We start from the raw sequence: 23,011 nt of genomic DNA on the forward strand, positions 1-23,011 counted from the left end.
CAGGAGTCAGGGGTCAGGGCCGGCAGCACAGAAGCGGCCTCACTGCTGGTCACCCAGCCCTGCCAAGGCGCAGGCGGTGCTGACTCTGAGGTGACAGGGCTGCACCAGCGGGTACCTGTCCCACCTGTCCCAGGGCCGCGGCATCACTGTGACGGCTCTGCCCATCCTGTTCGTGGGGGCAGGGTGAGGCAGGGAGGTTGCCAGGCGGGTTTAACAGGTGAGGGTAGAACATGCAGAACGGAGCCCATGCTTGCTAGAGAGATAACTACTGATGGGCAAGCGAGACATGAACTTGATTTACAAGGTGAGGACCATCCTCCTTGAGAGGGGGCACAAGGAAGGGCTGTCATATTTAGATTCAGGCAGACCTAGTCTTAAATCTTCACTTTTCTGGGGGCAAGTTCCTTAACCTCCTGCAGCTCCGGTTTCCTCACTACCGGGGGAGCATGAATTCCACGCAGCGTCAGGGGAACATGTATAAAGTCCCTGGCACCCCCTAGACCCTGATGACGTGCATCTGTAGTCACCGATGACTGGTCTAGGGGTCATCCCCTCAGGGGTCTGTTTTTTTCTCATTGTGGTAAAATACACAAAACGTAAAATTTACCTTTTTAAGCGGCTAGGTCAGTAATATTAAGTCCGTTCAAGTTGTACCATCGCCACTGTCCATCTGGAAGGGTCGTCTCTCAATGCGTCTTTCTCTTGACTTAAAAACCCAGGCGTTCAGGTCTCTGCCTCCCTTTGGGGAAAAACGTGAGAGTGGTTTTCTCGTGGCAGATACCAAACTGTGGGTGCTTGTTCGCTGCAGAATAATTCCCCGAGGGACTCCTCTGCCCTCTCCTGGGTGTGGCTGGCCCTTCGCTGTCCCAGCACTGAGTCCCTGTGAGGCATGTGTCCCGGTCTGCTTGGTCAACCTGCCCTTCCCTCGGGCTGGGGCTCGGGGTGGGGACCACAGCATCTGGCCAAAACGAGCCCCGGAGCCTTAGCTGAGGGACGAGGGTGTGTAGTTAATCAGAACCCCCATCCACACCGGAGGCTTTGTTAGGGCTTTCCAGGGACGGAGCAGGTCTGTATTTTTCTCGAGGACCCATTTCATTTCCAATGAGCCCCGGAGCAGAGGGAAGTGAAGGGCGGGCCGGCGGGGAGCATCCTCAGCCGGGAAGGAGCTTCCTGGCCGCTCACCACCTCTCTTCTTCCTTTCAGCAACAGCTCCCCAACCCACCCGGTGGAGGCCCTGCCCGTGGGCAGTGACGTAAGTGTCTGCGGCTGGGCGCTGGCTGCCTGCCCCATGCAGACCGAGCACCCGCTCAAGGCCTGTCCTCTCTGCCCGCAGCACCTGCTCCCCTCGGCCTCCATGCAGGACGCCCAGCAGTGGCTCCACCGCAACAGGTTCTCCCAGTTTTGCCGGCTCTTCGCCAGCTTCTCGGGTGAGCATCTCTGAATGGTGCTCAGAACCCGCGAGGACCTCGCAACGCTCAGCATGTGCCCTTGGCTCCCCAGGGGCCGCGGTCTGTCCTGGGGACCCAGAGGCGTGTGGTCACTTGTGTGTGTTGGCCCTGGGCCGAGGGCTCGTGGGCGGTTCCTGCCCCTGAGGTGTCCAGCCGAGCGTGGCTTTGCGGGAGGACCGTCTGGGAGCCTTTTCAAGATGCCCCTCACCCGCAGTGTGGGCTCTGCTTCGCCCAGAAGAGCCCCTTAGCCAACAGGCCAGTGCACACTCAGCAAGCCTCCCAGCCTTTTCCTCGCAAACGCTGCTCGTCGTGCTGTCTCCGGAGCCGTGACCCGGGAGATGGTGGTACGGCCACAGGCGAGAAGGGAAAGCCGCTCTTCCTTCTCTAAAGGTTTTTCAAGCCCTTGCTGGTGGTCCCATCAGACAGCAGCCCTGAGCCGGGGGCACTGGGGGACAGGGTAACAGCCCTGAATCTTGCTCCCCGGCAGTCGGTCCAGAGTGATAGGGAGTCAAGTGTTGGCCGAAACCAGAAGACTGGCCCTCAAGAACATCTGTGGCAGCGGAAGGGAACCAGCACCCCATCCGTGGTCTCTGAGCTCAGCTTTTCTTTTTCTTTTTTTTTTTTTTGGCTGCACCGCGCGCCTTGCGGGATCTTAGTTCCCCAACCAGGGATTGAACCCGGGGCGCCCGCAATGAGAGGGCCGAGTCCTAACCCTGGACGGCCAGGGAAGTCCCTGAGCTCAGCTTTTCTGAGCGTGTTCTTTGTGCTGGGGGTAGACAGTACCAGGGCAGTCGGGCAGGGACCCGGTCCTCGGGCAGCTCTGAGTCGGCGCGGAGGTGTAAACCGCCCATCTCAACACGCTGTGTCCCTTCTGGGATGTGCAGGCTTGGTGGAGGGACCTGGGCCAGCCTGGGCGGGAGGAGGGTGGAGGGGAGCCTCCCCCTTAAGGAGGGGGTGGTGTCGGCCGTGCCGAGGAGGCGTCCTTGAGCAAAGCCTGGAAAGGCAAGGGCACGAGCCAGGTGGGTGTGGGAGGATGAGCTTTCCAAGCAGAGGGCAGGCACAAGGTGGAGCCTGCCAGGTGTGGCTACGGAGCAGAGGGCCCCGGTGATGGGGCTGAGTGGGCCGCGCGGCAGGTGAGATCAGAGAGGCGCCCAGGGGCCCTCTTGGAGAGCGCAGGGAGTGTGGCTTTTATTCCCCAGGGAAGGGGAGCCAGTGTACCTGCAGTGTTGTACCTAAAACTGTATCGTAACTGTAGCAGGAAACGGGGGCGGATGTTGTGACGTTTTCCGCAGAAGGCTGATGGCATCCTTGTGCCTTGCGGAGCCCCCCTGGGCACAAGCCTCTAGGGGACTCCTCGGGCTTCGAGGAAGGGGCTCGTCCTCATCCACGTACCGGGATGCTCACGGACAGTTACTCATGATTGCCTCACACTGGGAGCACCCCCCCAGCCCATCGGCAGGGAGGGCGTACAGGAATTGTGCTTGATTCGTGCAGTGAATACTACCTAAAAGTGGGCATGAATGATCCACAGCTACATGCAGCACGAATGAGCCCTTAAACGGAACTTGGAGGGAGAGCCAGACCTAGAAAAGTGCATACTGTTCAGTTCCGTTCACACAGGTGCTAAAAGCCAAGCAAAACTCCTCTGCATGTGAGAAGTGGGGAGAGCAGTTCCCCAGAGGTGAGGGTGGGGGAGGTGAGTGGCCTGTGGGGTGGTGGGAATGTCCTGCCTCTTGACCTGGGCACTGGGTGCACGGGTGCACGGGTGCACGGGTGCCCGGGTGCATTCAGAACGGCAGGGGAGCTGTGAGCTTTCGTCTCCAGACACGTGCACATGTAATCATACTGATAAGATATATCACTGACAGTGATGCCAATAAAAGGTCCAGAGGGAGGGCCAGGCAGCCAGAGGCGGTGAGGGCTTCTGACTTCTGCAAATGCCCGTCGGTTCCGCTGACTTTGTGAAACCAGTTGTTGAGCTTCTGACATCTCTGGGGCTGTGGTCTCCTGACGTTGTTTAGCTCTTGCTGTTTCTCCCTGTGGGACGCCTGTACCCCCTGAGGGTGAGGCTGGCTCGACCCTCCCCCGGGGTCTGCAGGTGCAGCCCTTCCCCCGCACCCCAGGTCACAGGCGGCCCCATCTACCTGCCCAGGTGCTGACCTGCTAAAGATGTCCCGTGATGACCTGGTCCAGATCTGCGGCCCTGCAGATGGGATCCGGCTCTTTAACGCCATCAAAGGCAGGTGGGTGTCGGTGCCCGCTGGGGGCACAGGGTGTGGCTGGGAGGCGCCAGGAGTGGGGTGGCAGCCCCCGCGGGGAAGTGAGATGCCGTGGCTCGCAGCCCACTCTGCCTGGAAGCCCTCTCCTTCCCTCCCTCCCTCTTCTCTGACGGGGGCCTTGGCCTCTGAGTCTCAGCCCCTTGGCTGCTTCCTCTGGTTCTCAGATGCTTGCACGGTCCTGGGCTTCCAGCTGCCTCTTGTTGCTCCTGCTGGGGGGGCAGGCGTGGACCGTGTGGTCTAAATAGGCACAACGTGGACAGCGCAGTTTTCACTGCGGGTGTGAATCCCACATCTGCCTCTTAGGAACTTGGCAACTGGGCCAAACCCTTAACCCCCGTGAGCCTCAGTTTCCTCATCTGTAGAAGGGGAGGGTGGTCCTGCCTCCATCGTAGGTGTGTGAGGATGAAATGAGCTCAGAATGAGCCGGAGAGAGCGCTTGCTCTGACTATCACCCTGGAAAACCTCCTATGTTGAGACTGGTGCCCCGGGCGGAGCCCGCTCTGGGCAGGTTGCAGGACCTGGAGGGGATCGTCCATCCCCCGTCCCCAGCAAGCCTATGCGAAGCTGTTAAGGTCCTTCCAGACGGGATTCTGTCCCCGACAGCTCCTCAATGAAGGGCACTCTGTACCCCTGTAGCCTTCTTTCTTTCCCCCTAAGTCCCTCCTACTGCTCTTTCCACCCTGTGTTCTGGAACTTTCTGGAACAACAGAGCTTGGTTCCTCATACCTGCTGTTTATTTCCTTTCCTCCTGCCAGGAACGTGAGGCCGAAGATGACCATTTACGTCTGCCAGGAGCTGGAGCAGAGCCGCGTGCCCCTGCAGCAGAAGCGGGACGGCGGCGGGGACCCCAATCTGTGTGGTGGGTTGTGGGGTGCGCCCCCCACCCCGGGCCGGATAGAGGGCGGCAGAGTAACGGGAAGAGACACAAGAAGGAGAGGCAGCACGAGTCCACGGCCGAGGACGCCTCCCCTGATCCGCCTTGCACGCAGGAGGAGTTCTTGTTGTACTTCATCCTGGGGGCGAAATGTTCAGGGTGGACATCATCTCCCAGAACGGCTGGTCCAGGTTACTGATGCTCCACCTGGGGAAACAGGGCTGGAGAGGAGATGTGTCCCCTTAATGCCACTCAGCTGCTCATGGTGGAACTGGAAGTTGGGCTTTCTGGCTCCCCGGCTGGTGACGAGTGACAGCTGGATTCCCAGGAGCGTGTCCTCCTGTGTGTTCCCCCAGCTGCATGAGACTTTCCCATTTGCTTCGGTCGCTGCACAGGGGGTCTCGGAGCGCCTCTGGGGTACATGGCTCTTTGGGGTTGGCGGTTTTCAGCGTCTTGCTTCTGAGCGTTGTGAGTGCCGAGTCTGATGAGCTGCCTGGCCCCACCCGCGGGGTCTGGACTCTGCATCGTCTGCAGAGAGAGCCCCCTGTACCTCTCTGCGGGCCCCTCCAGATCAGCAAGGATGCCCAAGACCCTGGGCTAAGGGCGTTCCATTTTCTTCCCCTAGCAGGAACTGCTCATGGTTCGCTGTGGGGGAAACTGAGGCACAGCGGCTGCCCCGAGATGCCAGTGCTGTGAGTGGCAGAGCCAGGATCCAAATCTTCGGGGCCTGGCAGCTGGCGTCCGGGCCTCAGGACATTTCTGCGAATGTCCAGGTCCTCTCGCCGCGGTCAGTCTGTGAAGGACAGAGCTCGAGTCTCGTGGTTTCCTGCACGCGTGGCGAGGGCAGGCGCCCAGCCCACACCCCCAGCCTCAGAGGTGTGGAGAGCGCCGAGGTCTGGCTTCTAGCGGTGGCAGCGCTGGGATTTGAACCTAGGCTGGCCCGCTCGAGGGCCTCTTGTTTCCCCACACGGCCCCCGATGAGAGGAGTTCTGAGCAGTGGGTGACTGACCGTCGGCTGGCTCTGAGCAGTGCTGGTCCCCCCCACGTTCCTCCAGGGACAGGAAAGGCCAGAGACGAAAGGTTACAGCCAGAGGACCGCACTGCAATCCTTCTGGCTCTTTTCTGCCAGCAGTCCAAGAGTAAAATAAGAAAAAGTAGAACTGGCTCTGAAAAGTTGGGGGGAAAAGTTCAATGAGAATTCTGTTATAAAAAGGAATCTCACGACAGAGGCCTGGGATTCTTCCCCGGCGTTAGTTTGGGAAGGAAGGTTACACAGCGACCGCATTCTCTGAACAGGGTCTGGGTGCGGGTCATCCTATTTGAAATCCTGCGAAGGCGAGTCTCTTGTGTGGCTGGAACCCCATGGCCTCTGCCGCGCCTTCAAAGGGAGTCACTGCGTGTGTGCGCGCGCGCGTGTGTGCGTGTGTGCGCACGTGCTTTTAGCGTGCCAGGCCGCCGATCAGAGTTGTTGAACCAAGGGTTCCTTCCTTAGTTGAGCAAGGAGTTTCAGCACCTCTTGTTTCATCCAGCTGTGTTTTACTTTTTAAGGGACTTGAAGTTCTTGGGCATCACTTCATCCCCCCCCCCCAGGTCACCCACGGGGTTTGCTCCTCCCCGACTGGTTTGGGTTTTTGCTTCCAGCCTCAGGGTCCCTGTTATCTCAACTGTCTGGTGATACTCCTGGTGCCCCCCACCCCGCCCTTTGGGGTCGCAGTGCTCCAGCTGAGTATTGTTTGTGCCCCGTGGAGAAGGGTAAGGACAGACCCTTTCTCTTCTGCCGTCAGGTAGCAATTATCTTACATCTCACTCTTGGCCACAGGGAGCCGTCCAGTAACCCCTTTAACCAGTGGAAGGGAAGGAATGCAGACACAGGATTTTCTCCTCCACAGCAGGCCACACCTCAGAATCACTGGAAGCTTCTAAGAAATGCAGATATCGGCAATTCCCCGGCAGTCCAGGGGTTAGGACTTGGGGGCTTTCACTGTCATGGCCCCGGGTTCAATCCCCGGTCAGGGAACTAAGATCCCGCAAGCTGTGGGGCGCGGCCCCCCCAAAAAATTTTTTTTTAAATGCAGATTTCGGCCAGCTGTTCCCCCTCCAGCCTCCACCCCTAGATGGGCGTCCTTGGTCCAGGGTGGATCCAGGGATTCTCCATTTTACACAAGTCCCCCAAGAGAGAATGAAACAGGAATACAGAACGGAGCCTGACATCTTGTCAACTGGCGCTGGGCCGAGAGGGGGCCTTGCGGCTTCCAGATGCGTCCCCAGTACAGCCAGATGCCGCGAGTCCGTCTGGGTGTGGACATTCTTACAAGCACGTTACTGGTTTGGGGGGTCGGGGGAGAGGGTAGGCGGGCTCCTTTGAAGGCAGCCACTTGTCCTATAGAAGGCCCTGTCCCCCGCCCTGCAGTGTACCACGCCATCTTCCTGGAGGAGCTGACCACCTTGGAGCTGATCGAGAAGATCGCCAACCTGTACAGCATCTCCCCGCAGCACATCCATCGGGTGTACCGGCAGGGCCCCACCGGCATCCACGTGGTGGTCAGCAACGAGGTGAGCGCTGCAGCCCCTGCCACCCCGCCGCCCCGAGGAGCTGGGCCCAGGGCTACGGGCGGGAGCCGCAGACCCACACCCGAAATGCGCCCTGCGGGGCTTGGGGGTGACTTTAAGCTGAAGATGGCAAACCGGGTTCATCTGCCTACGGCCTGCTCTCAGCTGCTGGGGCTGCCCGGGGAGCCGGGAGAGAGGGGTCTGAGGCCTCGACCACGGGCTCTGAATAGCTGTCGCCTCTCCATCTGGAACCCCGCCCTCGGCCAGGTGCCCTGCTCGCACGCCTGCCTTGGGGCGCTTACAGTCAGGGCTGTGAGGAGTCAGACGCAGGTGCTCACCCAGGGCAGCGGCGGGGGGTGGGAGGGGGCAGGCCCGGGAGAGGTGACACGGGCTGGGTTGATGATGGAGAGGCCGGGGCTCTCGGGGAACAGAGGCGTCCTCTGCTGAATGGTGGAGGTGCCGCAGCCTTCCAGGGTCTGTCTCTGGCCACACAGGCCTCTGCAGGGCATAAGCGGCCGCTGACAGAGGACACAGGTACCCTGCCCTCGAGTGATCAGATCCCACCACTGCTGGCTCCGGAGAGAGTTATCAAATGGGCTTGATGACGTGTTTCAGGCGTTCCTGCCTGTTGTAGAACAAAAGCTTTTAAGCTTGTCTTATCCTGGACCCCTTCTCTTAATAATAGTAATAATAATGAGTGCCAGCATTCCATCAGCGCTTGCTGTGTCCCGGCGGCTGTTCTAAGTGACTCATTTAATCCTGGCAGCCTCCCTGTGAGGCAGGTGCTGTCATGAGCCCATTTCACAGATAGGAAACAGGCACAGAGAGGCTGCGTAATGGCCCCAGAGTGCACAGCTCGTAAGAGGTTGGGCTGTGGTGGGAAGGCTGGTGGCCCAGCAGCAGAGCCTGGGCGTCGAGCCCACAGACTCTCCAACCACCCCTGAAATGAGGCGTTGACACAGAACTGTGCTGATAGGAGCAGAGGTGGAACCCTGAGCCCCCAGCCCAGCCCCCAGCAGACCCTCCACCCACCCTGGGAACTCTGCAAGCCTCAGCAGAGGATGATGGAGGGAACGGTACAGGAAGGGGGGCTGGGAAAGCAGGGAAGTTGTGGGCTTCGGAATTGGACCCATGTCCCCACCTGGACTGGCTCCTCGTAGCCGGGTGACCTTGGGCAAATCTACTTAACGACTTTGAGCCTCAGTTTCCGTGTCTGCAAAATGGGGATAATTCTATCCATCAAGCAGGCTGTAGTAAGGATAAAATAGAAAACAGTGTCAGGTACCAGTAGATGCTAAATTAGCCAGGCCCTTGTTTTGGGAAACAAGTGATGGAGAGATCCTTAAATTTGACAGCGTATAACATGTAAGGCTTTTAATGGTCTGTATATTTCATAAATCGTCATCATTAGGAGCAATCCTGTTGTCACTTGTCATCATAATTGCCCGAGCCCCCTACGTGGGAGTCCTCCGTTTCATGGGAGTTTCATCCTGGGGGTGGGCGAGGTGGTGTTTTCCTTCCTTTTTAAAAAAATATTTATTCATTTATTTATTTTATTTTTTGGCCGCGCCGCGTGTTAGTTGTGGCACTCGGGATCGCTGAGGCGTGTGGGATCTTTCCTTGCGGCATGAGGGCTTCTCTAGTTGTGGCATGCGGGTTTTCTCTCTCTAGTTGTGGCGTGCGGGGTTAATTGCCCTGCAGCATGTGGGATCTTAGTTCCCTGACCAGGGATCGAACCTGCGTCCCTTGCATTGGAAGGCGGATTCCTTACCACTGGACCACCAGGGAAGTCCCTTCCATCCTTTTTAATTAAAAAGTAATTCACAATTCGTATAAGTCAGGCAATATAAGCAGAAGGCAAGTGTGAAAGGCCCTTATCTTCCCCACTCTCTTTTCCTAGCGGAGTTAGGTTAGGTTTGATGTGATTCTGCCAGATAATTTTTTGTGCGTGTGTCCATTGCATGCCTGAGTGTGTGTAGGCGTGGGTTTTTAAAAACACACAACCAGGATCCATTTGAACAAAGGGCCATTGATCTGCAACTTGCTATTGTTGTCACCAGTTCAGAATTCCTTCCACATCATTACAATCGAGTCTAAGGTGGCTGTTTTTTGGCCCCCATTTCACAGATAAAGCACATGAAGCCCAGAGTTGCTGGCCTGAGCAAGTCCTGTAGAATAGCCAGGAAGCATAAAACGCCCTGAGCATCAGGCAGTAGTGGCAACATGGAAAACTCGTCAGTTTGCATCTCACAAATGCATTTCTGCCGTGAAGACAAAAGCCAGGAATGCTCAGAACCCTTGCAATTTCACAGGTCCCTGAAGGGGTTCCTTCCCCCAGCTTGCCCTGTGCCCCCCGCCCCCCCAAGAGCAGGCAGTTAAGCCAGTGAAGCAGAGAACAGAACTCAAACGCCACCTCGGCTAAGTAGGTGATTCTTATTCCCCTGAAGTCTCCTTGCCTCTTAACCCCGAATCAGTTGGAAACCTTTGGTTCTTAATTGCCCGCAGCGCTGGAGGTGGCCTGGCCAGCCGTGCAGCCGGCCCCTGGGGTGCAAGGGCACTTCATTAAACAAGGCAGTTACTGATTAAGCCCGTGTGGGTCCTGCTTCAGGTTTGGCATGCCCCAGCAGTGGGGTTGCCAAGAGTCCCCGAGGGAGCAGGCCGGCAGCATAGCGTAAATGTACTTCATGCATCATTAGGGCCTGGGGGAGGGGCAGGGGACGACAGGTGGATGGATTTGCAGGACTTGGGGCAATCATCCAGAGGGGGGCAGTAAAATGTGGGTTGTACTTTTCATTTGGAAAGGGGTTTTGCTGTCCCATTGGCTAGTATGTGTGTTGTGGGTATGTTTAGGTAGATGTGTACATTTTTCATATTGTTTAAAGGTGTATTGTGAAATACAGCATACATATTTAGACTAGAGGAAGCTCATTTGTAGCGTTTAAAGAATAACTAAAGCACTCGGTACCTGCACTCGGGTTAGTGCGGTGTTTGTCAGAAGCCCTTTTGTGGGCTAATTTCATATTCCCTTCCAGTGCCGGTTTGAATTTTATATTGATCATTCCCTGGTTCTTCCTCAATACATTCTTTAATTTCGCCTGTTTTTAAACTTCATAGAAGTGGGATAGGAGTGCCGCCTTCAGGGACTTACAGTTTGTGATTCATGCATGTTGAGGGGCACCGGACGTCGCTGGCCCTGTCGAGCAGCTGGGTGTGATTAGGTCCTAGTTTGTTCCTGCTGCTTCTACTGTTGGGTGACGTGAGGGCTGTTTTCTAGTTTTCACTCATAGAGACGGTGCTGCTCTCAGCATCCTTAGGTGTGTTTTGTGTGTGTACGTGCAGGGGCCTACCTAGGGCACTTGCCTGCAGGAGAGATGTGTGTGGTCATCTGTGCTGCGTCCTGTGAACAGTTGTAGAAAGCAGCCATTTGGATGAACGCCCCCCCAGAAGAGGATGCCCATTCCCATTGCTCTGCATCCTGGTTATATATATAACAGCCTCCTTTTACAGACAGCGCCTGGAGACAGGAAGTTGCCTTATCTAAGGTCACCGGGCTCTTAATCAAAACGAGAGCTCCAGAGAGGGGGCTGGTGAGTAATCGTTAAGGTTCCTGCCGCGTTTGTAGACGCAGGGAGTGGACTTCTGTTTATAGTTGGTCCTCAAAGGACTCTGATATGCAGAGCCTACTAATCACCGACCGTTTCTTTAAAGCATTTTTTTCTTAATTGAAAGATGGTTGATTTACGTCGTGTTAGTTTCAGGTGTACAGCAAAGTGATTCAGTATATGTGTATATACGTATATGTATTCTTTTTTTAGATTCGTTTCCCTCATAGGTTGTTACAAGATATTGAATATAGTTCCCTGTGTAAAGCACTTTATTTTTTTTATCTGGTGCTGTTTTACACACACCCGCTCCTGTAACGTGTCCTTATAGGGATTGGAAAACCCTGTCACTAGGAAAAAGCAAAACGAAAGCAAATCGGGAACAATTTAAGTCTTGTATTAAACGTTTACATCTTAATTCCCTTCCAGGCTTCTTTCCATCCTTTACATTCAGTTTCTTGTTACTCGAAACTGTAATTGCTTTGTCCATCTACTCTGTATCACGTTCTCTCCATGAGAGCTAAGCGTGAGCGTCTTCCTGCACTTGCGTAAACGCGGCGCCTGTCATTTCTGATGCTGCAGGCAGCTGGCCTCCGTGTCACTGAGGCTTTTCGGTCTCTGAACTCGTTGTTGAAGGGACATGGTCTCTCTTTTGCCTTTCAGATGGTGCAGAATTTCCAAGACGAATCCTGTTTCATCCTCAGTACCTTAAAAGGTAAAGCCCCCTCCTCCCCGCCTTTTCTTGTGTAATTAAAGGGTGTTGGCTGTGCTCCCCCCGGGTTAACGGAGTAGCGGGGAGAGCAGGCTGGAGAGTGGGGCCTGCATGGGGTGGGCCCTCGAGAGAGAGTGTCACCTGGGAACATCCTCTGGGAGAAAGAAACACACGCTTCCCAGGAAGCCTAGCCTCGGAAACGTGAGAAGTGGTGCGGTTGGCGCCAAGGTCACTTCGAAAGGGAAATCCTGGCCAGACAGTATGTGCTTCACGAACCCAGTGCCAATGAGAAGTACTGTAAGTCCTCTACGTATGAACCTTCAAGTTGCGAACTTTCAAAGATGCGAGCGTGTGTCCACGTGTCCAGTCACATAAGTTAGTTCACATGTCTGGCGTACATTGTCACGTGTGTGCATCCTCTACAAGTGGTTGTGCTTTTGTGTACTTTACTGTACAGCACCGTATAGAGTACAGTAGTACAGTATCTTTATTTTGAGCCCAGGATGTCCGGAAGCAAGCGTAGAAACAGTAGAAAGCGTAGAAATAGCTGATTGTGTTAGTTGGGTACCTAGGCTAACTTTGTTGGATGGACGAACAAATTGGACTTAACGAACGCGCTCTTGGAATGGAACTCATTCGTGTGTAGGGGACTTACAGTAAGACGCATTTGAATGTTTCTAAAGTGTGGGTCTCTGGGAAGAACGGGCATGGAATACAGCAGCTGAGTCTGCAGGCCGTGTGGATCGGGGACCCGGGGCTGGGTGGGACCAGGGGGACACGGAGGGCCCACCTGAGGAAGGGGTCTGAGAAGGAACTCACATGCCAGGAAAAGTGGGAGACCAGCTGTGACCCCCTGTAGGGCTGGGGCAGGTGAGTGTGTAGAGTTAGGCGGGAATGAAAGCCCCCTGACCGGGCCATAGACCCTGGACCATGACCCTGGACCCTCCCCCCTATTCTCTGGATCTAGCCACCGCCTGCCTTCAGAGGCCTGGGGCCCACCACGCCCAAAGCCTCCTTGGACATGGGCGCTTCAGTCCTTGGGCCTCAGGCTGTGCTGGAAAAAGTCCGCTGTCAAAAAGAAACTCAACAAGGCAGCCGTGAAGGTGTGCGTTGAGATCTCTGCTTTTGTCAGCTTGCTTTTTTCTGCACAGTCTTATTTGGGTGGCCTCTGCCGGCGTCCACGGCAGGGCGTCTGCTGGTACCCTAATCCCACGGCCCCCGGATGCCACAGCGCCCTGCCTTTCTTCCTGTAGAACCCCGTGTTTGTCTCTTGCAGCCGAGAGCAATGACGGCTACCACGTCATCCTGAAATGTGGCCTCTGAGCAGGAGACGAGCAGGCAGCCGCCTCCTACCCTCAGCCCCGCGGACCCCCTTGGATGTAGAAATCGCACCCTCGGAAGCTGCGGCGAGGAGGGGCCTGGCCCAGCCCGTGAAAACCACAGACCAACCCCCAGCCGAGACCCTCGGAGGCCATGTCTCTGGTGGGCAGAAAGCCTGCCCCTCCTCCTAGTCCCAGCTTGGGAGCGGTTCCTTGTTCTCCTTCCCAGCCCTGCCGTTCTGAAGAGGCCGACGGCGGGGCATCTCCTCTGATGCTCCCCTAGTTGGAGGCTAGCTCACCGGGTACCTGGGTGCCACCTGTACTGGTCCCTGCCCTCGCCCTCTTCTCTGGTAACTGGCTCGGCGATGGGGCTGCTGACGATGTGGGGGTGCTTTGCGACTGTTCTCCTGTCTTCGTGTCGGCTTCCCGTCTCAGGGACCCTGGTGAGCGTCCGTCTTTGCTGTTACTGGGTGGATTGATGGGAGTTGGGTTTCTTCTGTGCCCTCTGCTTCTTTCACGTTTACCTTGATTCTAAGGGTCTGCTGCTGCTCAGAGCCCGGAGGTGGGCTCGCATCTCTTCATTGCCGGGGTAGACACACCACGGGGTCACACAGACCTAGTTCTAAGGGCCTTGGGAGGGATGGGGGGAGGCTAGAAAGACTAATTTTAGGCACATTCTCATGAACATAAAAGGGAAGAGAACCAAATGATTCCTCTTGAGCTCCTTCGGTATAATTTTATTTCCTAAGCAATCGTGGGTAAAGGAGGACTAGGAAATGAGCATTCCATCGTAGGATCACATGACCTTGACTATCCCGACACCAGGCCCTCTTGGATGGACTCAGCAAATCCCATTTAGAGAAGACCTCCAAACTTGCCAAGCTCCCTGGAGACATTGTATCTTCTGGGAGGGCTCCCCTTTAAATGTGTCTCTTTTTTCATTTGTAGAGGGTGTGTTTGGGGCATTTCACCTGCACTGGAATGGTTGGATCACCTCTCTTAGTGGCCTAACTTTGGGGAAATTTGAATATCAGTAACCAGTAGACTCAGGAATTAGTCTTTGTCTCTGTTTCCTGGGACCCACTGATCTGTACTGGCCCCGGGCTTCAACTCTTTGCTCATGTAAGTTCAACTTACAAAGCATAGTGAGCGCTCTGACCAACTGAGTAGGACTTGACAGCTTTTAAAGTGGAGCTTTGGGGGAATATAGAGATGATCAGAATGGGTAGACCTTGTTTTACAGATGGAGAAACCAAAGCCCAGAGGGGCAGAGCCACCTGCCTGATATCGCATAGTGATAGGGTAATGACATAAATTTGTCATCTAAATAAACCAGGACACTTCTGCGAGTGAAAGGGGCTCTAGCAATAAGTACGTTGGGCCAACAGGTGTGGTGTCCTGCGGTGTAAGGACAAGCTTCTGATTCCCTCTCCTTTTTGGGGGTGGGAGGAGGAGCACATAACAGTTTTATTGAGATATGATTCACATACTGTACAATTGACCCGTTTATAGTGTACAGTTCTATGATTTTTTAGCCAATTCACAGAATCACCACATCAATTTTAGAACATTTTCATCATCCCTAAGAGAAACCCTGTACCCTTGGCAAGTACTCTCCTATTTTCCTTACAATTTCTCTAGTCCTAGGCAACCACAAATCTTCTTTCTGTATAGGTTGGCCTATACTGGACATTTCACTTATGTGGAATCATACAATATGTGGTTTTTTGTGACTAGCTTTTTTTTCACTTAACGTAGTGTTTTCTAGGGTCATCCATATTGAACATATGTCAGTACTGCCGTCCTTTTTATAGCTTAATAATATTTCATTCTATGGCTATACCACATTTGTTTATCCATCCATCATTTGATGGATATTTGAGTTGTTTCTACCTTGGGGCTATTATGAATAATGCTGCTATGAACATATTTGTACACGGTTTGGTGTATACCTATGTTTTCTTTTAGGAATATACATATGAGTGGAATTGCTGGGTCATATAGTAACTCTATGTTTAATAACTTTTTGAGGAACTGCCAGACTGTTTTCCAAAGCAGCTGCGTCATTTTACATTCCCGTCAGCAGTGTACGAGGCTCCCAGTTTCTCTACATACTGATCAACACTTGCTACTATCTGTCATTTTGATTATAGCATCCCAGTGGGTGTGACGTGGTGTCTCATCGTGGTTTCGATTTGCATTTCCCTGATGGCTAATGATGTTGAGCATTTCTTCATGTGCTTACTGGCCATTCGTACATCTTCTTTGGAGAAATGTCTGTTCACCTCTTTTGCCTATTTTCAGTTGGCTTATTTGTCTTTTTATTATTGAGTCACCTCTTTTGCCTATTTTCAGTTGGCTTATTTGTCTTTTTATTATTGAGTCGTATGAGTTCTTTGTATATTCTAGATGCAGGTCCTTTATCAGATATATTAGGTGTCAAAATGTTCTCCACTTCTGTGGGTTGCCTTCACTTTCTTATAATGACCTCTGAAGGGCAAAAGTTTTTAATTTTGATGATGTCTAAGACACCTATTTTTTCTCTTGTTGCTTATACTTTCAGTGTCCTATATAAGAAACTATCGCCTAACCCAGGGTCAAGAAGATTTATGCTTATGTTTTCTTCTAAGAATTTTGATAGTTTTAGCTCTCCAATAGTCTTTGATTAATTTTGAGTTAATTTTTATATGTGGTGTGAGGTAGGGGGTCCAACTTCATTCTTTTGCATGTAGATATCCAGCTGTCCGAGCACCAGTTGTTGAAAAGACTATTGGAATCCCCATAGAATTGCCTTCATACCGTTGCTAACGGCTCCTGATTCTTACTGGATCTTTTTTTTTGTGACATGGGGCTGTCATTAGGAAGCTCACCCTTTTTTTTTTTTTTTTTTAAACTCAGCCCACGTTTGGCTCCTCCATTTTTATACCTGGCTTTCTATTCTCTTCTTGCTGTCTCCCCCTTTCCCTGTCTCAACAGTACTGGGTCACATCACTCTCTGGTGTTCTGCAACCTTTCTGGGTGCGTAGCTCCACACGTCAGTTCTAGGGGATCAAGACCAGTCATTTCCTTTTTTGAGGAGACAGAGTCGCACAGAAGTGGAATAACTTGCTCAGGGTCCCCCAGATCCAGGACTAGACTGTTGACCTTGTGACTGCTGGCTTTTCAAGGTGTCTGCCATTCACTAGACCCAAGAGATGCCACTACCCAGACCCAAGTGATGGCAGGCTAAAATCTTAATTCTAAAAATGTGGTAGGCTACTATTTTTATTTCTTCATTCCAGATGAGGGTCTAATCAGGATCTGGTACCTTAAGTTTGCTGTAGGTAGAGTCTTCTGTTCTCTGGAATGCACACTGCGTCTGCTCTGCTTATCTTCTCCTAGTGGTTATAGCTCAGTTTTGTAGCTTACAGAGAAGTAGAAAATAATAAATACAAAAAAAGAATACACATAGTCATTTGGTACCAAAATGTTTTCGCCGCCCAAATCAGCAGCTCGTCCCTTCCACAGGGGCCAGCTGAGCTAGCTGTAGGTTTTGGGGTTTTGTTTCTGTTTTGTTCATTTTATTAAAGTACAGAAAAGCTGTAGCCCTTCCCGCTCTTGTCCACTGTCTTTCTTGTGAGCTCCGAGTCCAGAGTCTGGGCCTGCTGGACAGGCAGCCCCTCCCAGAACTGTCCCCTCTGCCCCCACGTATTCTAGGCTGTGGCTTCTCGGCAGCAACACATTTTAAAAGGGATCCGCAGAGGGACAAAAGATAAACCGTGCGCTTGGGCCACTGTCTCGGGTCACCTGAAGCTGAGTGCTTTATTCTCAGGCCATCACATTTCTTTGCTGGGCAGGTGTCTGTTTGCAAGGCTGTGATGAACCTTCTCCTGGTTACCGAGTTGCACCTTTATAATAAAGACACGGGCTTTTGAATGGGGGAAGGGCTGATGGGCCTTTGGAAAGAGCAGGATGGGGGAGGGAGGTGGAAATCTTGGTTTGGGGTCCTAAGCGAAGGTCAGATGTTGCCCTGGTGACCTTCTGCCCGAGGGCCTCTTGGGAAGAGCTGTGAGCCTAGAGGAGCCTTTCCTGGGAGCACAGTGGAGCTGCCTGAACAGTGTGTCACCAGTTTCCAAGTCCAGAGTGGCGTCAGAGGCTGGCCGAGTAGGTTAAGGTCTGAAAATCATTAACGAGTTGACGAGAATGGAAAAGCCTCTTTTGCTGCTGTCAGTGGGGCAAAAGAAGGCAGCCCCCAGGCTCTCAGAGAAGATGGAAAAGCAGGTGACCAAGAGCCAGGGGTCCTGGGTCCCCAGACCCTCACTTGGCTTCTGCCTCTCTGGGTCTTGCCTCCTCTCTGGGAGGCCTCTGGGGTCGTGGCTGACTCAGTCCTCTGTGATTCTGAGGGGCAGCAAGGCTTTCCGTCTTTCCCACCATCAGAGTCTCACTGTGGGCAGGTGGTGTGCGTGTGTGTATTTCCTGGTGGTACTTGGCACCTCAGACGCTCCCGCTTGGGCTGGGGCACGCACCCGAAGGTTTGCACACATTTCAGCGTGAGGCATGGCATCTTGGCCGTGTCTTTAAGAATCCAGCCTAGCTCACAACCGGGTTGACTTTACTCCATCAGCGCTCTTAAGAGTGGCCGCCAGCTGTTCCCTGCAGCCTGAGGCTGGATTGCATTGGCTGGCTATGTGTCTACATTATAGATGCGTGTGTGCGTGCGTGCGTGCGTGTGTGTGTGTGTGCGTGCGTGCGTGCACGTGTGTGTTCATGGATGCGCGTGCACCCCTTTCCCTACCCCTGTACCTGCCATGAGCGCAGCCCTGAGCGTCCTCAGCTTACCTAGATGCGGTGATTACAGCTGCTCTCTTTAGATCTTATGTAATGTTCCTGGTTCAGACTCTGTTGACGAAGCTGGTTAGGGCACAGTTGCCCTAATCGAGGGGAAATGCCCACCCTAAGTCCCGCTCATCTGGGGAGGGGAGCAGTGCTGGCAGCTGACATCTGACCAGGACCCCAAAAGCAAGGCCCGTGGAGTTGGTCTTCCTGGAAGCTGCCTCAGGTACCCTGTGTCCCCTCGGGCTGTGTATCCTGTGTGTGACATCATCAGTCAGGCTGGCCAATAGGAAATGTTTGTACACCCTCTCTGGTCACCTCCCAGCCCTCTCCCCTCTGTCCTGTGGGGGACAGGGCAGTGAGGTGCTGGGCAGCCGCGCCCCCCGTCCCCCGGCCTCCTTCCCAGCCGCATCCTGAGAGCTCCTTGCAGCCTCTGCCCAGCTCTCCAGAGCTCCCTGCAAAGGCTTCTCCTGGGCTTTCTCCGTCCTGCTCCCCTGGGGAACGGCTAAGTTCTGAGGGGCGGTCCCCCCCTTGTCATGTAGGGGCCCTTCTAGCGGCAGTGTCCCCAAGAAGTAGCTCTGAGAGGTGGCTTTCCTGTTCTGTGCAGGGCGGCTGGTGGGGTGAGGTGGGGAGGGGCGGGCACTGCTTAGTCTGGGGCTGAGCCGCCCTGCCTTCCAGGCCGCCAAACCAGCCCGCTCCAAAGAGGGAGTGTGTGAGCCTGTCCTGTGCCCTTCATCCTGGGGAGCCCTGAGGGTGGCCTACAGGGAGCTAGCAGGGACCAGGGAAGCCTTTTATCACTGAAGGTTCGCAATCCTTTCTCAAAGGCAGAAGAATAGAATTAACCCTGGTACCCGTCACCCAGCCTCTGCAGTGGTCACCCTAGAGCCACTCATCAGGAGCTGAATGCAGCTCCCTGCTGGTTTTTGTGGTCTCTCTGATGACAGTGAACCCTGAACCCAATGAAGTGAAAGGGCATCCTGTAACCCTCCCCTATTCCATTCCCATTAGTATACCTGTATTACCAAAAAATGGACTCAGTGATTATATTTTGAATTTCATCATCAAAAACGTTATGGAAACTTGTTTTGTCTTATACTGACATAATATCGATTTGCCTCTTCTTAGCCTTTAAAGCCCAAAATAGGTCCCGTCCAGCCCTTTGCAGAAAAACTGCCCACTGCTGAGTTAGACCTCTGTTACTCTTCCCCCTGCATTATGTTGAAGAAAATCCTAGAAAATAAGGACTTTTAAAAATAGTAAAAAAGTATTTCGTTTGGAGCTTTGAAGCAGGAGAGTCATTGAGCTGAGCAGTCTTTGAACCCCTGCTGCCTGTTGGGCGTGCGGCCCCCTCCCCCCGGCCGGCTCTGCCCCAGCTGCTCAGGAACCAGAGCCCTTTGCTCTTGCCCCTTCCCTCCTGCTGTCCAGTTCCTGGAGACCTGCTGGACCCTTGGATCCCCAGGGCAGGGTGCTGGGGTTTGGTGTCCCGAGGGCCAGGTGTGGGGGGGGACCTGTACTGGCCCCGAGCCACGGTGGGTGGCGGCCTCCTGACTTACGTCACTGGGACTTTCCTGTCCTGGGAGGTGCAGCCTGACCTTCACCTCCATGGTGCCTTGAGGACCTCGTAGCTCCTCGGGGTCCTGCACATCCCTCCGCACGTGTCTGCTGCTCTTCCTCTGATGAGGGACCTGCTTGTGGCAGCCTCAGCTTGCTGGTGGAGAGGGTTCCCTGGGCCCGATTCCCAGTTCTGCCCCCGGAGAAGCCAGCCCCCAGGCAGCCTCACGGGGTGAATCCCTCATGCTGAGGTCCAGCCGGGACGGGGCCACCTCCCTGTGGCTTGGCCATCCTTTCTGGGCCCCCCGGCTCCTTCGCTCCCTGTGCAGATGGCCGGAGCCTGCGGCCGGTCTCTGTTAATACCAACTGTGGATGCTGGCTGGCCTCGCCTGGGTCACACATTGTGCTCTGTGCTTTGCCGTTGTCTCATTTGAGCCTCCCCACGAAGCTCTGAGGCCCCTGAAGCCTGGTTTCCAGGTGAGGAAATCAAGACTGAGAAATCAGACAGGGGCCCAGGGTCCTACGACTACTGGTGGGCTGAGCCGGGGTCTGGATCCCACATCCAGACATGCACGCCCTCGCCCCAGACACGCAGGTGGAGCCCTTTCGTCCTTAGCACTCACTTCTGTGCTGACATCATCCCTGGGCTCCACGCCCTGGGTGGGGACAGCAGAGAAGGGCATTGTTTTGTGTGCCTCCCACCAGCCCTCCCCTTGCTGGGCAAAATCTTGCTTACTGTGTTCGCCAATGTTCCTGTATTGAAAGTGATTTCTTTCTTAAAATGCCACTTCCTCACCTTTCTCCAGATTGGGTGACTCTTCTCTAAAGGTGGTGGGTGTCTTGATTGGGGTGGTGTGGCCCTGGGATGGGTCAGGTGGGTGTGACGGCAGCGGGATGGGTCACGGCGTGGGTGGGGGGAGTGGGCATTGAAGCAGAAGTTGTCACACTGCCACGTTTTGTACCGGAAATAAAGCATATTTTGCACTTGTTACTGTACCATTGTGCAGACGAGAGATCTGTTTGGGGTTCTGTGCTTGGGTCAGAAAGCAAATAAAACTCATTTGTAAGAAACCTCTGTGACTCAGACCTCTGGCCTTTTAATTGTTTTTTCATTTGTATTGATAAAATGCATATGACAGGAAATTTACCATCTTGAACATTTTCAAGTGTGGGATCCAGCGACATCAAGTACATTCACACTGTCGTGCAACCATCACTACCGTCCATCTCCAGACACTTTCCGTCTTCCCCAGCTGAAACCCTGTCCCGTTAAACAGCAGCTCCTGCTCCCCCGTCCCCCTCCCCCAGCCCTGGCACCCACCCTTCTGCTTTCTGTCTCTATGAATGTGACTCCTCTGGGGACCTCATGTAAGTGGAATCGTGCAGTCTTTGTCCTCTTGTGACTGGCTGATTTCAGTCAGCATAATGTCCTCAAGGGTCGTCCACGTTGTACCCTGTGTCAGAATTTCCTTCCTTTTTTTTCCCGCCGTGCCACGAGGCTTGTGGGATCCCCAACCAGGGATTGAACCCACGCCCTCAGCAGTGAAAGCGCCGAGTCCTAACTCCTGGACCGCCAGGGAATTCCCAAGAATTTCCTTCTTTAAGGCTGAATAATATTCCGCTGTCTGTACACACCACATGCTGTGTATGCATCCATCTATCCGTGGACACTTGGGTTGCTTCCACCTCTGGGCTGTTGTGCCTAATGCAGCCGTGACCGTGGGTGTGCAAATATCTGTTGGGGTCTCTGCCTTCACTTCTGGATACACACCCACCCGGAGGTAGAATTGCTGGATCTTATGGTCCATTCCCACCGGTGGTGCACAAGGGCTCGAATTTCTCCACATCCTTACCAACACTCACTTTCTCTTTTTTTCTTTCTTTCTTTTCTTTTTTGGATAGTACCATCCTCATAGGAGGCCTGGGGTCTTTGAAGCTTGATCAGTGGGTGGGCTGTTTTGAGCCCTGCTGGGGGCACATTTGCAGTGGTCACCACCCCAGACCCTTGTCACCGCCTAGCCCAGGGCCAACATGTGACCTTGCACAGCTTAGCACAAGGCTGGGCAGGACCAGGCTCCCAGGGACGGGAGGGAGCCGCTGGGGTGACGGTTCTGGGGCGCAGGGGGGACAGCTTGATGTTTTCCAAGATCCAAAGGAGAGTGACGCCATGGGGGGCTTGGAGTAAACAGATGGAGATCGGGGATCAGGTCAGATAAAGCTGTGATTCTTTGGGTTTACGATCTTACCCAGTACACGCTCACATACGAACAAGAGTCTCACAAAACAATACTCGAACGATTGCATTTCACCTTTTCTTTAGAAATGCAGGTCCTGACCTGCCAAGTTGACTTCCCAGCCCACGGGTGGGCTGTGCCCTGCATTTTGACAAGGCTCACACAGGGTCTCAGCGGGCGGGGAGGGGAGTTCTGGTTTGTTTTCTAAGCACAGTGGGACACAACCATGGAGGTCCTGAAACTAAGAAAGGATGGATGGGATTGGGTTCAAAAAGTCAGAGTTGGGGACTTTCCTGGTGGCACAATGGTTAGGAGTCTGCCTGCCAATGTAGGGGACACGGGTTCCCTGGTCCGGGAAGATCCCACATGCCGCGAAGCAACTAAGCCCGTGCGCCACAACTACTGAGCCTGCGCCCTAGAGCCCGTGAGCCACAACTACCGAAGCCTGTGTGCCTGGAGCCCGTGCTCCGCAACAAGAGAAGCCACCGCAATGAGAAGACCGCGCACCGCCATGAAGAACTTGGGAGCTCGTCAAGGCCTCAGAGCCATTAGGGGCTGGAGCCTGGGGGTTACCCCGCATCACCCTATCTTTCTTTCTGGCTTTGGCTCCTGGCTGTCCAGATGACTGTGTGGCCTCTGCCCCAGCAGGGAACCCAGATGTGAGCAGCAGGGCAGTACAAGCCCGATGGTGTGTCCCCGGCAGTGCTCTTGGCTTACCCTGGGCAGGCGCTCCAGCGGCTGGAACCTAGAGCCCCCCGGCCCAGCAGTAGCTGCTTCTGCCCATCAATCTGCGAGAAAGCCAGCCAGGCCCAGGCAGGCGAGCCCCTCCAGGCACTTCCCAGATGGGCAGGAGCGGGGCCACACCGCAAGATGCTCTGTTTCCAGCAGACGTTCCCTTAGCCACGATGTGGGCATGAGGCTTTGGGCATGACTTGCATGTGATGCCCCATTTTCAGGCAGCAGGACGGGGTGCTGTGGTCCTCAAACTGGATAGGATACTATGGTCCTCAAATTGCATCAGAGTCACCTGGAGATCTTGTTCAACTGACTCCTCACACCCAGGGTTTCTGACTCTGGAGATCTGAGCTACAGCCTAAGATTTTGTATTTCTAAAAATTTCCCAGGTGGAACTTCCCTGGCCGTCCAGTGGGTAAGACTCCATGCTTCCACTGCAGGAAGCGCGGGTTCGATCCCTGGTCGGGTAACTAAGATCCCACGTGCCACGCAGTGAGGCCAATAAATAAATAAATAAATAGAAAGTTCCCAGGCAACGCTGCTGGTCTGGGGACCACACTTTGAGAACCCCTGAAGCAGTGGGTAACTGCCTTGGTTCCAAGCCAGCTTTTAGCTTTGTCACCTGGGCGAGGTGACAACTTTTCTGTGCCTTGCTTTCCTCATCCATAAAAGGGGACTAATGATGCCTGTTTCCTAGGATTGTTCTAGGGATTAAATGGGTTTAAGTTATGTAAAGAGTTTGGAATGGCCCTGGCAGGGAGTGGTAACTTTGTAGCCCCTGCTGAGAACCAGTGTCCTAAGTTTGAGATTCCCCGGGAAGGGGGAGGGCTCGTAAGGCACAGGGCTGGGTCCCACTCGCTGTCTCCCATTCAGCGAGGCGGAGGTGGCAGGGGAT

General features: G+C 54.1%; 1 protein-coding gene across 4 annotated transcripts in view; it reads left to right on the plus strand.

Moving 5' to 3' along the window:
- TFCP2L1 (transcription factor CP2 like 1) overlaps window positions 1–20,218 on the plus strand; it is a 66,319-nt gene extending 46,101 nt beyond the window's left edge. For 2 of the 4 annotated variants that reach the window (XM_057551878.1, XM_057551880.1), the window contains 7 exons: window positions 1,204–1,252; window positions 1,334–1,427; window positions 3,601–3,691; window positions 4,483–4,586; window positions 7,012–7,154; window positions 11,417–11,468; window positions 12,719–20,218. In XM_057551878.1, coding sequence (XP_057407861.1) covers window positions 1,204–1,252; window positions 1,334–1,427; window positions 3,601–3,691; window positions 4,483–4,586; window positions 7,012–7,154; window positions 11,417–11,468; window positions 12,719–12,774 — 589 coding nt within the window. In that variant the 3' untranslated portion in view covers window positions 12,775–20,218. The remainder of the gene's footprint in view (window positions 1–1,203; window positions 1,253–1,333; window positions 1,428–3,600; window positions 3,692–4,482; window positions 4,587–7,011; window positions 7,155–11,416; window positions 11,469–12,718) is intronic. The other 2 variants (XM_057551879.1, XM_057551882.1) reach the window with 1 other exon arrangement.
- The last annotated feature ends 2,793 nt before the right edge of the window (window positions 20,219–23,011 follow it).

The sequence above is a fragment of the Balaenoptera acutorostrata genome, chromosome 8 (genome assembly GCF_949987535.1).
Source record: "Balaenoptera acutorostrata chromosome 8, mBalAcu1.1, whole genome shotgun sequence".
NCBI lineage: Eukaryota > Metazoa > Chordata > Mammalia > Artiodactyla > Balaenopteridae > Balaenoptera > Balaenoptera acutorostrata.